The 18,539-nt window shown below is 38.8% G+C and overlaps 1 protein-coding gene across 2 annotated transcripts in view; it reads right to left on the bottom strand.

Moving 5' to 3' along the window:
- Positions 1-18,539, bottom strand: part of OSBPL11 (oxysterol binding protein like 11) — a 42,436-nt gene that overhangs the window by 4,242 nt on the left and 19,655 nt on the right. For both annotated transcript variants that reach the window (XM_085584895.1, XM_021526031.3), the window contains exons 2-10: positions 18,343-18,411; positions 17,134-17,309; positions 16,300-16,379; positions 15,386-15,568; positions 12,683-12,884; positions 8,757-8,902; positions 6,650-6,790; positions 4,128-4,626; positions 2,577-2,763 (exon numbers count right to left, since the gene is read on the bottom strand). In XM_085584895.1, coding sequence (XP_085441021.1) covers positions 2,577-2,763; positions 4,128-4,626; positions 6,650-6,790; positions 8,757-8,902; positions 12,683-12,884; positions 15,386-15,568; positions 16,300-16,379; positions 17,134-17,309; positions 18,343-18,404 — 1,676 coding nt within the window. In that variant the 5' untranslated portion in view covers positions 18,405-18,411. The remainder of the gene's footprint in view (positions 1-2,576; positions 2,764-4,127; positions 4,627-6,649; positions 6,791-8,756; positions 8,903-12,682; positions 12,885-15,385; positions 15,569-16,299; positions 16,380-17,133; positions 17,310-18,342; positions 18,412-18,539) is intronic.

Genomic DNA, 18,539 nt, shown 5'->3' with positions numbered 1-18,539 from the left:
GAAAGAAATTTATTTTTAAAAAGCCATGGCTGAAGAAACTCAGGACTATTCCTTGCATCATCACTCAATCCTGAATGAGTTTGCAAACTTGTCACACTGCCTTGAAAAATGTTAGTTAGTTGAATTGCATTTGTGTGGAGAAGCTCAAAGAGCAAAGTGACTTTCACTCACTGCTCTAGTTTTCTTCATGTTACCCAGGAAACTTCATTTTGGCTTCAGCGTGTTTCAAGCCTCTTGAGGAAATTGAAAATGCAAAAGAAACTAACACAGGCTGATTCACATAGAACAAGCAGTTCATTATGTCCATTTGAAGTATCACATCAGATACATAGTTCAGACTTAAAAAATTAAAACTAAACTAAAGCAAGAATATATCTCACTATCTGCTGGCACTTCATCTCACGTCTTTACATTTCAACCTTCTTATGTAGGTGGTCTCATTTTCATGTTGGTCACATAAGCAGCAGACACACAAAGGCAGAAGCAAGGTAGGAAACTAGGAATCAAGAGAACTGCTTTTGTTCCCTGTCTCTTCCACAGAAACCTCTGCCAATAACAAGTTAAGAAAAGTGTCTTTCTAGTATGCAGTGTTTCATTCAAAGTATTGCATAATGCTCATGTATCAGCATAATGACACACATTGATGCATATTTTTCTTCTCATCTTGAAGACCTGTACAAAGACCTCCCAACATCCACTTCATTCTAACCCAGCTTTTGAGCATTGCTTGGCAAGCAAATTGCCAGTCTCAAACATAATTTTTCTCCTAAAACAAATAAAAGGATCTGTGCACTATGCAAACCAGACTTGAGACATTCTCACTTGTAAGGTGCTGCAGGATTCACAAAGGATACTATCCCTAAATCCAGAACTGTAGTTACCTGTACATAACCTCCCTAAAACTCACCACTTTCCAGCCCTCCTACATTTCATCAGTGCTCACACAAAGAACAGGCTACACCTCCTTCCACACTTCCTTTGTGTGCAGCTGAGGACAGCTAACTTGCACACCACCAGCTGGCTCTGATGTCCTTTGAACAACTGCATCCCAGAGAGTGGAAAGCAGCACTTCTGTGCTCCCACCTTGCATGGTGCCACACTCAGAGCAAATGGGAGCACAGGACACAAGTGCCACTCCCCTTCTTCCACAAACACTGGTCCCTTCCCACTGTGCACACACCTACCTGTCCTGCCCAGTCATGGCATCAAAATGGAGAAATTTATTTCTCTAGCAATGAAATGAGCATCACAGGTCAGACCTCCCAGCACAGAGATACTGGATGCCAGCCAAGGTAGACCTGCAAGGAATCTCCAAGGCAAGGGGAAAAGGCTCACAGCAGGGGGCAGCTAGTAAGACTTCTGTCATACCACGGTCCAGCAGCTCAAATCTATATTAACCTCATGAGAAATATGTTAAAAAACCCAGACTGATAAGTATATGCTGCTCACACAGTTTTCCATTACAAAAATTTAGGATTTGTTGAAAAAAACATGAGCAATAAAAGCACATTTACAATTTTCTTTTCTGTGGAAGTTAAGAAGCACTAACAATTACTGAAAACAGCAGAAAGAGTGGCTGACAAGCAAGCAGCCTTAATTTTGTGCTGCTTCTCATCCTGTAACTTCCAAATCTCACCGAAGTTATTACACATGGTGGGCTTCCTGTCCTCCTCCCAGGAGATCTCTGAAAGCCTGGATCCACAGGATGCCAGAGATCAGCCTGGTCAGACTCTGCAGTTACTTCTTCACAACTTTAACAGCTAGATGTTTTCCAAGCACTGAGTGATAACAAGACAATACTGACATCTGGTATTTTAATCTCATTCTCAAAATTACTGCCTTTTCTCAGCTGAAATAAACAAGGTTATATCCCTCACTATTGAGGTGCAGCATTGAACTGCTCCATTACACTCTCATTACCTGTATTTCTCCAGGTTGTATTGCTCTGACATACAACCACTGCCAGCACTGCAGACCACAGCACCTGCCTGAACCTGCACTAGTGATAAAAAACTGCTGGCACTTACGTGTAATCTTGGCATGACTGATACACATCTAGCTGTCCATTACCATTATCCTCTATTTCATCCAGCTACAAAGGTACAGGACCAAGGAGCCAACATCCAGCTGAGGCCTAACAACAAGGGTCACTCTACAAAAAAATCAATACCATTGCCATAGCAACTCCTGTGTGCTCTGAGTAACCATGACAACACTGCTGCTTCCCATCAAGAGATTATTTTGGCAATGTCCAATCATCACCATGTCAAATTTTCAATAGTTACAGTACCTTCAACAGATCTCTCTTTAAAAAGCCTCTATATCTGTGACTAACTTCAGAGAGACAAATAACAAAACAGTTTCCAAACTAAATCAGTGAAGTAAAACTACATCCTCTAACTTATCTCTTCTGACACAAGAGTAGCTATTACAAAGTGAAAGACACATCTCGAGCCATGCAAAAAAACCCAAATGATGTGTCACCTCAAATAGCACCAAGTGAACAGAATTACATGTAAGCTTCAGTTCTTCAAAAGTGTGACCTGTCTCATTTCAAACAAACAAAATGTTCTCACCGATGCAACTTGCCACCGTAGAAGGGCTTGGTATGAAAGTTAATACTTGCAGAATACCCAGTTTTTGCACAGTTAATGTTGACTTTTCCTCCCAGCTCTACCCAAGGAACAGTTAAAATTGAGCGGGCATATGCACAGGGCAGAGAGAAGGTGTATTCTTCCCCGTGTTCCAAGAGATGTAAAACACCTGTGTGAAGAAATACAAGAATCTGTAAACCAGTACCATTTCAGAAAAGGCAAAACAAGCTGTTAAAACAAATAGTCAATATTACATCAGCCTACTTTTCCTCATAACCCCTCATACAAAAAAAGAAAATTAAAAAACTCACAAAAGACTGACATTTATTAGATTCTAGATACAAACGTTTTTACTAACATATTACTAATTTGAGTAATATGCATTTACGTCTCTTTTGGGAAAAGACATTTATCTCAATAATACTGTTCTATAAAGTACAATCCCATGCTATGCACACACTTTTCAGTAGTGCATATAAGGGAGGGCCACTTTCTTACTGACAGCTCTGGAGCACAGCAAGACAAGACTTATGCTGACAAAAGGAAATAACACATTAATTTCCTGAACTGCAATCCTAAGGAAGGCAAATGCTCCTGCTTTTCCTTTCTATAATACACCTTACCCAATCTGAAGGCAGGAAGCAGAGACAATTCTCCTTACTGCACCACTCTGCCAAGATAAAACCAACTCCTTCCTGACAGCAACTTTTGCAATAAACGTCAACAATGTCATTAAATACTAGAATATTTATTTGCGTTTTAAGACTAGTGGGATTGATTCCTATAAAGAAACCAAAAGCACAAGATCTTCCTCTTACCCTTGCAAGAAAACAGACAACATTTAACTGCTGCTTGCCCCAGCCCACACTTCTGAAGCACAGTTACCCCTGGGTGCCTGAGATCATCACAAACAACATGGGAAATTCTGAAAAATGTTATGAGTTGAGAAGGGTCCTACAAGAGATACCAACTTCAGAAATTACCTGTACAAAGATATGCCTTTCACATACCCTGGCATTCCTTTGGTCATTCCCTTGTCCAGAGTGTAGTTTATACGCAAGTGCCTGGAATCCCCAGGTACTGGACAAAATACACAGGGGACACAGGCTGCCTCATCTTGTTCAGTAAATACTAATTACTAAAGGAAAATTACAATTTGGGGGCAATTACCCTTCTCTGTCCCTGAAGGATCCAAGTTTTCTAGTTAGAGAAAATCAAAATGTGCATAGGAATATTAAGTGCAATACAGAGAAATGCAACAACACTTCTATTTAATAAATGTCTGATGCAAATTAATTCATAAGTATCAATTTACTTTACAGTAACTGACTTTTGGCTTAAAAGTCAATTTTATTTTGAAATATAATCCAGATTTTTGGCAAAGCATAAACCTTTCTATTTTTAACTTCCATATGAAAATTTGCTGCATACAATGACAACCTGTATCTTTTGAAAATAACATCAAATTTGCTATCAAATTAATAGTATTTTAACAACCTTCTAAAATGAACAAAGGACAGAATTTACACTTACCCTCCCCAACCATTGTCACTCCTATTGACATTCCTAGGAATTTGCTTTTTGTCCAGACGTGGGCGTTGACACACATGTTCCTCTCTACACACTCGGCATAAAACCCTGAGACAGGGGGATGATGGGACACTTGCTCAGCCACGAATTTCACTGTGTAATAGTCCGGCTCCGCTTGCCCTTCGGGATCTTTAGGCAGAGTTACTTGCTCCGAGGGGGAGTGAGCAGAGGAGTTGGTGCCAGCTTCGGTAGCCACGTTGCTCTTGGGCATCCTCCAGGAGCAGTGGAAGGTCTCCCCGATGATGGGGTTGTAGGGTTTCTTGGCAATGGCCCCCTTGCGGCCCTCGTGGAAGGAGGTGAGGTAATACTCCACGAAGCGGATCATCCTCTCCTCGGGGCTGCTGCCGTTCGTGATGGCAACAAAGAGGTCGGGGTGGGACATGAAGTCTGCATACATCTCCAGCAACGACCGCTTCTCCAGAATGAAAGTGGGGAGAACCACCTGAAAATAAAAGAAAAGCCATAAGCCAAAAGCCTCCAGTAAGGAAAACAGAGACAGGTGTTTTATAACAGAAGTTCTTGGGAGGAGGAATCTGTCCTGTTTGGGACACCACACTTTCAGAGTGCACTTTCTTGTTGCTCTTGTAAAATGTGAGCAAAATACAGTGATTGGAAGTTCCAGAAAAGCAATTCACAAGGAGAAAAAAGTCCAGCAAGTACAACTAGGACTAGAGAGATTGAAACGAACTGAGCATCAGGTAAAAATACCTAAAACCATGAAAGAGCTGCAGAGAGATAATGTGTCCCATATATCTGTGAAAGAGAAAACAAGCATGAAGGTACTCAAACTACAGCAAAGAAAGTTCAGAGCAGAAGTTAGGAAAGGTATGGTCTAATGGAGAAGAAAGCTGGGAAGCTATGCCAGCTCTGGAGAGCTTGCAGAATCTCTCTCCACACAGCAACCAGGACAAGCATCCATGAGAAGCAGCATAGGATGCGTTGATCTTGTGCCTCTGAGCAGAGGTACTTTACACTTTCACAGTTACATTCAACACTATAAAAAAACATCAACTCTGTCCTTCCTGAGCCAAGGGCAATCCCCTAGAGTGAAAGGCTGTGGATATCATCAGTGTTTTCCTTCTCTGCAGTAGGAACAAGCCTCACATAGCTAAACGTACATAACAAACTGTTGTAAACAGCAACACAGAGTATCTCAACCATGGGATCAAGACAATCCATTGAAATCAGATTTAAATCCATTTAAATTTCTTTTTCAAAGAGAAAAAGCACAGACCTAAGACTTAATAGACATTCAAGTTAAACTGAATACACTTGCCATGTTGTTGCAACACTAACTTTAAGTATTAAGTGGCTTTTCACTTCAGTACCCTGATACTGAGTTAAGTACAATTCTAACAACTTCATTACCTGTTTTGAAGTCAGGTTTGTCCACTTCAAGGTTTTCCTTCACTGAAATACACACAATTCTCCCACACAGCCAAAAGTGACAACTGGGAGACAGGCTCAACAATTTGTTTCAACTAAGAGCAAAAGATACCCTAAATCCAACCTTCAATGTAAATGATGGAATGACTTAATTAGTTCCTCCTTAAGCAGCAGGTGTTTATGTCCGACCCACAGACAGCAGGGCCTGTTAAAACCATATTTTCATCTTCCCTCCCATGCTGTGAAACATAAGCTGCAAAATACAAGTGTTTCTAGGGGCTATGTAGCTAGTGCTCAAAAAACATAGGTTTAAAGAAGATAATACATAATTCTGAAGAGAGTGTTTTCCTCCTTCCATGCTACTGTAAAATCCATTTTTTTATTTCAAAGTGCCTAGTGCTTATGGCAAGAAGTATTTATAAGAATGAATTGAAGACAAGCTGGTAGTAGCCTGATTTTCCCAGATTTGATGCCCAAGTTGTCTAACAGCACCTGACTGTTAATTTTTCCAAGCTGCTTGCTTTTGAGATCTGCACTCGAGTGTTAAATCCAATTCCCTCCAGCATAACTTTGCTCTTGCCTGCTTGTGATCAAACACAGAAATGAGAATAGGAAAGAGGCTTAGACAGGCATCTAAAGATAGATAAGGGGGAACCAAAAGAAAACTTATTTTCAGAAGCAGCATGGACACAGGTGTAGGGTTATACAAGTTGTGTGAAAAAGCATTATTAAGATAGAAAAGAGATCATGGAAAGAAAGCAGAAAGAAAAATATGAGAAGGCTGAAGAAAACAGTGTGAAAAGACTAAGGTTCAAACACTGGAAAGAAGATAGGCCATTACAGGAAAGGCAACAAAAACACAGTAGAAAACACAAGGAGAAGGTAACAGAAAAGACAGAGTCAGCACATTTCACTGAAACCTGTCTCAATCTGGGACATCAGATATTGGGACCTGATGTTTCTACTGGCCACAATTTCATACCAAACTCAATACTCAATACAGAGGTTCAATACAGGGGTTGAGTTTTAAACGATATTTCACTTTTACTGCAGCTAATCTTCACACTTTGGTTACTTACTCTTGTTAAGTCCATGCCAAGTTTCAGCTGAGACAAAAGATGCAAGATAACACTGCGCTGCTCTTCCACTGCTCCTAGGTCATCTTCTTTATCATCACAGATATCCTCCAGCTCCTCATCTGTATTTATTTCTTCAGGTTCCTGGAATAAGAGCCATAAACTTTGCTCAGAGATGTAACTGGCCAGACAGTATTCAAAAAGGACTTAATATTGTATTTAACTGCCTATGTATGAAAAAAGACTAAATAAACCCCTGCAGAGAGCTACGCAATGGAATCTACTCCCAAGATAAAAACAGCTGAAGAATTTGAATGGATATGAAGATAACTCAGTGCAGATTCCGTCTGGAAGATTCAGGCTCAAATTTCTCACCCTCTCTCATATGGGTCATGGAAAAAAAAGAAAAATGCTTTAAAGAAATTCCTGTAAGTTTTGTGAGTTCACAGAATGTCAAGCACGTAACACATACACAGAAAGAGCAAACCAAAAACTAGTAGCAATTCCAACCACCTCAATAACTGCTGCACTACTTCAGCCTTTCCAGTGTTGCTGTCACTGCTTCAAAGGCTGTATCAGACTGTAGTTCTGAGTTCCAAGACTACCATCATGCCTGGTACCTACAAGCTGTGCTTCACTAGCATTATCATGTTGCAGTGAGTGCAAATATGTAACAGTGAAAGAAAAAAGTGACTTGGAGTAGTTTGAATAAAATAACAAATCCCCACACATACATACACTGCAGGTGCCCATGTCTGTGTAACTAAAGCACACAGATTAGAAATTCCATCTGCACTGTTTTAACAACTACCACAGCACAAGCAGAAAGCTGAACACTTCAGGCAGGAGGGATGCTGGCATTGCTAGGGCTCTGAGCTGCATCCTCCTGGGACAAACAGCTGGAGGGAGGCAGAGGGGAGAGGCACAGAATGCCATGGGAAGGCCACAATACGCCTTTGCCTAAGCAAAGCCTTTGTCCTGGAGCAGCTGCCCTGGCTCAAGACAGATTTATCAACAAACAAACACCAAAACCAGGAGGCCAAGCCCTCACACAGGGCTCAAATCCTGATGACAAGTGCAGTATCACACAGGTGACTCCCTTCCAAGAATGCTACGCTGTTCTGCTCTCAGAAATAAGGCAGTTGAAAATACCTATGGGGAGTGACAACACCTGTCATACCTCAGATACGTTAAATACTTAAACTGTGACTAGCTTAATTACTGGAAAGAAGGAATTAAGTGATTTAGTTGAAAGCTCCTAGTTTTGTTTCATCCTTTTTTAACTTAATAGTAACTACTCTGACCCATTTAAAAATCTATAAACTATAGCAATTGAAAAAAATCCTTTCTATTTTGATTTTGCTCTAAGACAGTCCAGTGCTATTGCAGAGACATAAAACAGCACATTATCTTTTCAGTTACACAGTCTCAGCCAAACAACTGTGTGAAACCAACTAGCATAAAGAGGATGTAATTATGATTTTCTAGCTTAGTTAGGAAAACATGCTCTTCTTCATAATCCCTGCTGGTTTTTTACTTCAGTGTTTTGCAATTCAAATCCATTTTGTCAGTTATAATGATACAGACTGTAGCTGAAAATGATACAGACTGTAACTGTATTTCAAATGCATTAAGCCACCCTGCAGTCAAATGATGAGAGTTGCTCAGATTAAGAAAAACAGATGCAACAAGACCTAGAAGAGAAAGGAAAATGTAATAGCTGAAGACCAGCAATTTTGTCTTTTGTCTGCTTATAGCAGTTCTTCTTGGGCCTATTTTGAGAGTGTCATGTATTTTATTTAGGCAGCATTCCCTTGCATTTTATCAAAAACAATTAATGAAGTGCAAAAACCCTATTTTATTGCCTTGTATTACCACCCAAATTGGCTCCCTCCACTTGACAGCAAGTTACATAAAGCAGCAAAAATTTGTTGAATAAACAAGGTAGAGAGTTTCACTTACTGCAACTGTCCTCACTCCTCCTCCTACACAACTAACCACAAGTATGAGAATAACTGTCGTTAAATCACTTTGACATAATATGACTGAAACATTTACAGGTATTCCTTCAAATAATTCCCCACAGAAATGCGATGTCACATTACCTTACCCTTGTTAGCTGGCAGGGCTCTGCAATGGACTGCTCTTCTCTGACAGATGCTGGCTTGTTTATCTCTGCTGGGAAATTCTGAGCTGCTCCATTTTTGAAGTGGTTTGCCAGGGAGATCTTCGGTTCCAACCAACTGATTGTCGTTCCTGAAGCAAAGGAAAGTTTGCGCTGAAGCTTGCTCATCCTCTGCAAGGTCAGTAAACAGCAGCTTCCAACAAAAGAACTATTTCTTGTGGAATAAGCCGAAAGCAGCCAATTCCTCCTGCAGCCAATGCCTCCAGCAGCCACTAAACAAAGGTGGTGCAATGAGACACCACCTTCAGTGATCATTAGCACAAACACTGGGATTGGCGAGCTGTAATACATGCAACTTGGACTGGAGAAACTAGTTGGTGTCAGCAAAGGTGTAATCAGATACTACAGGAGGAGCCCAGTATCATGGGAATGTTAAGCAGCCCTTACACTTTTCTTTTGCTGTTACCAAAATTAAAAACAGCTTTCTACTTATCAGCTTCTAAAACCCAGCCCTGTTCTAGACTAAAAAGATGTAAAGCAGAAGTTTTGTTGCCACTGTTTTCTCTGGAGAGGGTACTTGTCTTTTCTCAGCTGCAGAGAAGGCAGGCACACACTGTTGAATAAATAATAGCTGTTAAAAAAAAAAAAAAAACAACCAAAAAAAACCACCACCAAACCTGCAGGGTTTGGAAAGCTATTACCCACCTGATGATTCCAGCATCTCTAGTTACTCCCAGTTAATTTATCAGAACGGGTCAGGTTCCTCATTAATAATACAAATGTTCCATTCTTTTTCAAAGGGCAATAAATGTACAGATGATTCCAATCAGTTTTTAATGAAGAATACACAAACTAACAAACCATCTTGGCTGGTTGCAAACACAGAAATTATTAGGAAACCTGAATTTCTACCACCAGATAGCACAGATCTCTGTGCTATACTAAGACACCAATACTACAGTGTCTGTTGTCTCTTCCCATATGATACACAACCCTTTATTTCCAGACCCCTGTCACCTGCAACTAGGTCACATCCTCAACCAAAACAGGCAGAGTAAGTTTAATTCAGATAAACAGCAGCATTTCCACCAAGAAAATACAGGAGAAAAGTCCAGGTTTGCTATTTGAGACAAGACAACTTTTCCACAGCCAGGCAGTTTATTTTCATCATTCATTACTCATTAATCCACTACATCGTAAGACACAAAAATTCCTGACCACACTAAATTAATGCTATTTAAACAGAAGTTTCAAAGAAGTTAAAAAAATAAGATGTTCAGAAAAAAAACCTTTTTGAAAAGGTTTTACTTGTCCTATAAACCTCTCCATGACATCTGCTTTCTAAGCTGTAACTTTCAATGCACTAATCTCTAACTGCATGTTCTAGGCTGCATTTAAACCACAATCTCTGCCTCTGTATTAGCTTGAATTTACCCAACAGCTTCCCTTTAATACTTTCTATCGGCTACACCTAATACAACCTTATTTATTCCACTTTCTGTTTAATTTTTGCTGTCAAGAGGATATTTTTGAAAGATTTGAGCTACCAGCTGTGCCTTAATCCTTGTGAATGGATGCAATACCTCCTTAAGACTTCCTTCCACTGGAAAAGCATATAGAAATCTGCTCTCAGCTTTTTTGCATAGGCACGGCCATTTTCCTTACTTGTGACATCCTCCTCCCCTACAGTCTTCACCAATTTCTTTTCAAACAGTTGTCAGCACTTCCTCTCTGGCACATTGCAGACCTATTGAGTTTTCACTTCCTACATTTTTCTTCAAGAGCTGCAAATTGTTATTGCACAAAAGCTAATAGGTGGAACTTCCTTATTCATCTTAAGTTTGTGATTCAAAATACACTTTGATGAGTTGGAGCAGTATTTTCAGAAGACTGAAAATACTGTTGGTTTTTTTTTTTGTTTGTTTGTTTGTTTGTTTGTTTGGGGTTTTTCTTGTCATCTAACAATCTAGCAAACTGGAACTCTTGCAGTATTTCTAATCCTTGGTTTCTAAGCCGGGCACCATCAGTCGAACCAGAAGTATCCCTTCCTTAGTCAAGAGCAGAAATCTAAGCTAAACTGATTTAAAAATATATCATTTTAAAAAACTCTTGGCAATCCTTGAAAGGAATAAATGTATTACAGTGTCTCAAGAAAGGCCACAGCAAGGGGGAGATGGAAGGCTGTAGAAAAACAGATGAATTCTTTTAATTGTCTTTTTTTAACTCTGGCCCCAGTAATGCATCATCCAATCTGCTGATCCTCCCTTCTCCATCCATCTCCCCAGGATATCATTGGAAATCTTCAAGATTTGGACATGTTCAAGCAGTATTTTTAGATTCAGCCATAACAGGCAGATACCAGCTGAATAGCAGCCAGTGAATTAAAGCTTTTCACTGCATGGTTTAAAAAAAATTTAAAACCTACATCACTTGTCAAAAAAAACCCAAACCAAAACTATCTTTTTAAGTTATTACAGTGGTGCTCATTGGACCCTACTTTTGTCACCCGATACAAGTCAAAAAATCACCTTAGTAGTGCATATGTGAAAATGACAAAACAAAAATACTTCTGATGTGCATCTCACACAGTTATGCATCAACAGTCAAAAAATTCACAGTTTAATGGGAAGAGTTCTTTCAGCATAACTTCAGAGTTCAGACAAATATCTCAAGAGTTGCCGTTGCCATCTAGTTTTTTGTGATTAAAATGAAATTTTGAACTGAAATACAGCAAAAAAAAAAAATTCAATTTATTTACATATTCTCTTTTAATGCCTCTGGTGATTTCAGAATCACAATCACTTTCTATATAGTTTTATTACTTTTGTATAACATTTTTTTCATCTTGGAAGCTAAATTAACAGCTCAGAAATAATATGCCCAGGTAAAGCAGGCACCAGAAATACAAGAGGAATATGGGACAGATAAGGGGAGAGACTTTATGCGTGTCCTATAAACCTAAAAGAAACCTACAAACCTCACAAAAACCCAGAAAATAAACACATTAAAAAAGGCACAATAAGATGCAAAAGAATTTACAAACAACTGTGACCACATTCAATTCCATACACTGCACATGAGTCAGGTAGAACAATTCTACTGAACTCTTACTTGCACAGAAGTGATCAGTTGTGCAGACATGGCAACATATTTGTCTGCTGCCTGTGAATGCACATATTCCACACCCATGCGCAGTAGGGTTTGGGGGGTTTTTGTTTGTTTGTTTGTTGGGACAGACAGTTGTTTATTAGAAGAGATTTTCTGGTTTCCCAACCTTTAAGCAATTTTCATTTACTTACAAGTCAATTCTGGCCTCAGAATAGAATACAACACTTGTCGTTAGACCATGTTTTAGACTAAGGTAGTAACTCAAAACAAGAATACTGATATTTAAACCGTATTAGTAACAATCAGTACAAATTTAGAGTTTTGTATTTTAATGCTTAACTGGAAATGGAAGCTACACACATGTAAATACTAATAATTGGTATTCAGTGTCCAGAAAAAGAATTTAAAAGGCATGATATTTGGCAGAAATGTAGTGGAGACCATATGTCCCAGAATCTCCAATGTCATAAAATTCCCCCTCCACTATTACAATTATATCCCAAAGGCAGCCTTTGTGTTGATGTGCCTTACGTAGTTTATTCTGTTGCGAGATGCTGTACAACAATTAGATGTTACATTTATGCAGCTGCTGCCACAGAATTCCTGATAGAATAAATTATTAAAAAACATATATTCAACATGCACAGAGTTCCACCCAACACAAGTTAGGGTCTGGAAAAATTCACAAGAAACCAGACAGTCAGCAGTTTCCTTGGCCCACGTGTTAGTGGAACAAACATTTTTGCAAGGAAGGGATTTGGATTTGTTAGAGAGTTCTGCTCTCTGTGAGCACCTATACCCACCTGCTGGTAAGGATCCCTTCTGTTGAGAAGCATGTTGTAACTGGAGAATATGGAAACAGTCATTTAAGCAGTTCATGGTTGCCATGGAAGTTGCTTTGAGCATCAATAGGTCCTGATCCAAGGATGTAAGGTGACCGGAGGCAGGAAGGCATTCTATGCTCCTGATCAAGTCTCTCTGCTGGCCCTCAGCCTGAGACATCATCTGTCAAACAAAACAGTCACTTATCAGGTGGTGCAAGTGTTGTGTGATACCTGTCCACCTCTGCACATGGAGGATCTCAAATGATTTTGGGACAATAAAAACTATTTAATTCTTAATCCTAGCAGTATCTGATTTTTTTTTTTTTTTCAGTATTATTACCTGCAATCCCTTCCAGGAACTGCTTTTAAGATTTTATGCAATACTTAAGGAACATGTATTCATCAAAGTCCATAGTATGTGATCTTTGGAACTTTGAAGGGCTTGGCTCCAGAGCATTCAAAGTTGTGAATTTACAAAGCATTGGCTCTTTAGAAGTGGTATTAATTGTGCAGAGTCAGCCTTAGCATACACCAAGAGCAACAGGGCAGAAAGCTACTAAAACATTTAGTTATAGATAGCTTTGCCTATGCAAACACACCAGCTGCTATCACAACATGTGTCTCATTTTTCTCCAGTCACAAGTGTGATAAAAGCCTCTGTGTGCAGTTTTCTTCCAACTTTGAAAAAGTGTGTTGGCTTAAAAAGAAACTCCCACAAAAACCCCACAGATTGACAAATCACCACAATCTTTCTGGTGACCTTTACTGTTAGTAATTCACTATGTAGTAGGCCCCAAGCACTTCATTCCAGGATCAGGCCAGACAATAGGACAAGCCATGCTATGCTTAGCTATGAAGGCATATAGGCACATTTTCCCTTTTAAAGGACACACTTTGAACAGTCTTAAGGTTTTCCTTAATTATACAATCAGCTCTGGAAAAAAAAATAGTGTCAGGAGAAGAAAAGCACAGTGACTAAAAATTCAAAATCTTAGAAAAATACACAGGCTATTGTTTTCACTTTGCAAACACACAGACACCTGCATTTAGTGCGAGTTAGCAAAAAGATCTTCTTAAGCCTCCTGCTTTGCACAGTAACCACATCAGCATCACAACACATACTCAGCCAAGAACAAGGGGCAGTTAAAGGGAAAGGGACTGCCAAAGGAGACTCAAGTATAGTACAATTCATGGGAAAACTAAAGAAGGTCACAATGTACCAGATTCTTTGAAAGAACCTGCTCTTCCCATAGCTTTTCAAAATTAATTTCTAAGTGTTCAGGCTGTACCATGCTCAGGTGTAACAGGCACATACCTGCCCTTCAGTATCTTAATCATATCTACAAAAAAGCAGGCATTGTATCCAACAAGCATTTTAGCTTAAAAAAGGCAAGCACACTAACACTCAGAAGAGTCAGCACTACTGAGAATTCTTCATCTGTACAAGTCTAAAGTTTTTAAGCTGATAAATAATCATGCTGTACCACCAAACTTGGTAGCAATCAAGAGAGCATGAATAGCTTCCTGTGCTCTTCACAATGCCAAGAAAAGTCATCCCACTTTATCCCACTTACAGGATACAAGCCACTGCTTCAGTGCTCCAGCTCACACACACTCTTCTTTCCTCCCTGAAATTTTGTATGCCATAATGGTGTTGGAAAATTCAAAAAATGAAAAAGCCATTTTTGAAACATTTTTATTTTCCTGAGTACCTAGCCGCACTTCACACGTCTGTGCATTAGCACTATAGGAGACTTTACTGCTCTAAGAGGATAAAAACAGGATGGTAGCAATTACCCATCTGCAAGAACAGTCTGCTGTGGAGAAAGATTCACAGACTCCAAGGCTTAAAGAGGCAGTCACCTTGTGCAAACTCCTGAATAATTACACCTCAATAGCTGATACAAATCAAGGCAAAATGACAGCATGCCATAGCAGTGAAAGTATCTGCAACACCCAGTTACTGGAAAACTTACCACAGTGCTCAGCCACATATTTTAGGGTTAATGAGGCTCACCTTATACAGCACTCTTCTATTCCAATTTGTCTAAGTTCAATTTCTAGCTATTCACACTTCCTGTATCTTTATTTGCTAAATTAAAAAGCTCTCCATCAGAAATTTATTTTTGCCTAGAAATGTATCATACCACACTAATTACAGTTAACATTACAATACTTAACATCAATACCACCAGTAAAGTTGTTATATGTTTGCAATGCAATCTTTAGATAGGAAGATCCACCCCGGATATATGCACAAGTGAAAATCAACCAGTAGTCAGTCTGCTCTGTCAGTCAAGATGGAAAGGTAATTATTTCTGGATTTTTCTCCCAAAATACATTACACCTGAACATATAGTGAAAGAAAACTAGGCATCTGAATTGCTCTCTGTTCAGTCACACCCATCCCTAAACAATTTGTCTAAATGAATCAGCATACCAGAAAATGGTATTAGCACTCCCAAATATCAATCATGACCAACTTCTCCTTAGTCATAAGAGATACAAGCACAGCTTAGTCAGTTCTTCTATGGCTTGACAATTCTCACACAGCTGTGCAATAATAGCTTAGGACATGCTACTGACAGTATATCCAACTAAGAACAGCAGGTTTCTCCACAACCTTACAAATAACACCACAGCTCACTCAAAAAACTGTAAGGGAATTTAAAGCATACAAACCTCTCTAACATCTACAAGGTGATCTGGCTGCATAATGGGAACTCTTTTTCCTGTTGGCAATCTGTGATGTCCAACACTGAAGAAGGAAACTGCATTTTGACTGGGTCTTCTCTGCACACCAGGAGAGTTGGCACTTCCTTGGGATGCAAGAGAGAAGCTGCGAGATTTCAGAGGAGGGTTGTTCTAGTGAATAAACAAGCATATTGAGAAACATTTACAATTAATCCTAATAACCAGCAAATGCTCTAATGTGAAAGATACAGGAGAACAGTTTAATTTTTATTTTTTTATAGAGCAAGGAAATATGGCAAAGCCCCAATAATGCATTAATAGCAACTGCTAAATATTTTCCACTGTCTGCTTCAAGCTGCCCCTTTTATAGTCTAATTAAGAACAATCTGTGAAATGAAATTGATCAGTAATTATCACTTCTCTGACTTGAAGATCAGTCCTTGATCTGCAACAGCACCAGAAAATGACTCGTAATAGATCCTGCAGGGATAGAGCTGACATTTAAAAGAATGGAATTTCATTTAGAACTATTAGTTCAACTTATCTCTTACAACAAAACCAGCTATAAGATGCTGACTGTAACTTAAAAGCAAGATTTTATTCAGGTATGAGAACAGGTGTTATAGCAATCAGGTGGTTCTATAAAATACACATTGTTAGCAAATGGAAAAAACAGTACTCAGATACAATGTTGAGGACTATTTTTTTCAAACATGGGAATTTTCTCTAAATTTATCTCTGGGCTGCTGAGTGGTTTTTAGAAAAAAAAAGTAAGGGGTTAAAAAAAAAAGAAAAAAAAAAGTAACATTCCCAAAATGGAAGTGCTTCAATAACACTGAAATTGTATTTGCAAATACTTCTATCACCAGAAAGATTGTTGCCCAGGAGAACATCAGTCATACCTTTCCAATAGCTTCTGTGTGATGCTGTGTGCATATCTGTAGCCTGCTAACCCAGTGCTGCCGCTCCTTAGCATCTGTAGCTAATAAAAGCAAACCAAAAGGATTCTGTTAAATGAAGACAATTCAAAGTATGGGCAAAAATGACTGCTTCATTCCTAAAAATCACAAGACTAACAGTGCAAAGGAATTTATTTTTAAACTAAAACTCCATAATAACTATAATGTTAAGTCAAGTTCAACATAAATAGTATATACTTTCTTTTTCTCTTTATGCTATTTTTAGTGTTATGAAATTAATTTTAAAACATCAACAAACCATAAGTGCCCTCACAGATATTGTAATCTAACAACATGAAACATTTTCCTACAACAGGAGTAAGGTACTCCAAATTAGAAAATTGCAGTAAGTTCTCAAGGGAAGAAATACTCAAAGTTATCAGCCTAGATTTCTGCAGCCTACAAAATCAGAGAATGGGCTTTTATAACCACCATAAAGTGGCTTACAAACTGAATAATTAAACTCTCTGTGAGCATCACCACAGTATTGCTACCAAACTTTGAATCAGTACAATTTAGGTACAGTACACATGAAGATTAAACCCCATTCTACACATATGAAGCCTACTGAAAGTCATCAAACCCAAACATTATTGAAGTGTCCATAAACACAGACCATTTCTAGTTGAACAGTGGGATGAAGTTTTGCACATAATTTTCATGGCAGCACTTTGCCAAACAGGTTCTCTTGCTTTGGCCCTGCAGCCAAGCAGCCCCAGGGGAGAGCCAGGACTGTCCTCTAGTGGAAGGATCCTCACCCAAGAACCCAGGTCCTACCTCTTAGTTTATACTGCTCCCCGCTGGCAGCGTTGACTGTGAAGGTGTGAGAGTCTTCATCGCTGGGTGAAATGACAGCTCCAGCCAGCTGCAGGGTACCTCTGGGCTTCAGAAGTCTAGACTGCTCATTCACAAAGTACTCCAGCAGGCCAGCATCATTGTTTAACACAAAATACCTGCAAGGATAACAAAGCAAATACACTGAATAAAACCAGCTCCTTTTCCTTTTTTTTTGTGCAGGTGGTGGTACTGGGAGAAGTCAATTTCTCATTACAAATTTGCACAGATGGGATTGGAACTAAAAGGTTTGCATCAGGAAAACCCTAAACATGTGAATTATGTCTCCAAGATGGCACAAAAATTAATTTCTTGGCATTTTTTTCTTAGAGCACAGAGATTGCACAAAAGAACAACATGCCCACAGAAGAACACCGCCACGAAATTTTGGGAATCAAAAATAATAACCTGAATCATTAAGGCTTAATAAATCCTTAAACTACATACATTAAAACAGCCCCAGATACAAAGGAGTTGAGATGCAAAACCATGAAACTGAAGCAATTCCAGGTTTTTTTTAATGCTCCTGGACATTATGCTTCAACTTTCACTTGAGTTTAATGCTGAGTATATTGACATGAGTCACTCCATGCCCGGGGCAGCACAAGTGGCACAGTGTGGTACACTAAGGACTTGTCTCTCCAACATTAATTTGGTTGCATTGTGCTCCTCTAGGAACAGCATTAAACAAGCAACCTGACACAGAAAACCAAGTTATTCCAGGGGAGATGACAATCTGGGGAAAGGAAAAAGCCTGCTTGAGTTTGAATTTACAGTAATGAAGTCTTATTTTTTTTAAGTGATAGCATAGTTTGGCACAAAAGTGGAGACTCGGCAGAAAAAAACAAAGACAATATTTTTTAATGGAAAAGGAGAAAAAACCTAATGCTTTTTACACATACAAATATAGTTATGAATCACTAAATTAGTTAACTGCTTTATATTGCCTATACCTTTTTTATATTAATTCCTTAATAGAAATATTATTCATCTACACATTAGCCTAGTCTATATTGAGAAAAGCATAAGATTCTTGCATAAAGTTTGCCTACTAGAAAAAGGGAAATCTAAGTATTATTAAAAATATCTAAAACATTTTCATTTGGATGCTGCAGACACCAACATTACTAAAAAGCACCATAAAAGACTTACCGATATTGCCAGCCAGTGACAAGATTGGTGTATTTCATTAAGTAGCCACAAATATTTTCCATGTGATCACTACCAAGAGAAAGAAAAGTCATCAGACAATACTAAACATATTTTAGATCCTTCTGACCATCTTTATTCTCAGGAGATGAATTTTATGTTCATTTTTAGAATGGCACAATCAATTTAATAAAGCGATA

Source organism: Lonchura striata, chromosome 7, assembly GCF_050655825.1.
Source record: "Lonchura striata isolate lonStrDom1 chromosome 7, ASM5065582v1, whole genome shotgun sequence".
Lineage (NCBI taxonomy): Eukaryota > Metazoa > Chordata > Aves > Passeriformes > Estrildidae > Lonchura > Lonchura striata.
This window is presented reverse-complemented; position numbering and strand designations above follow the sequence as displayed.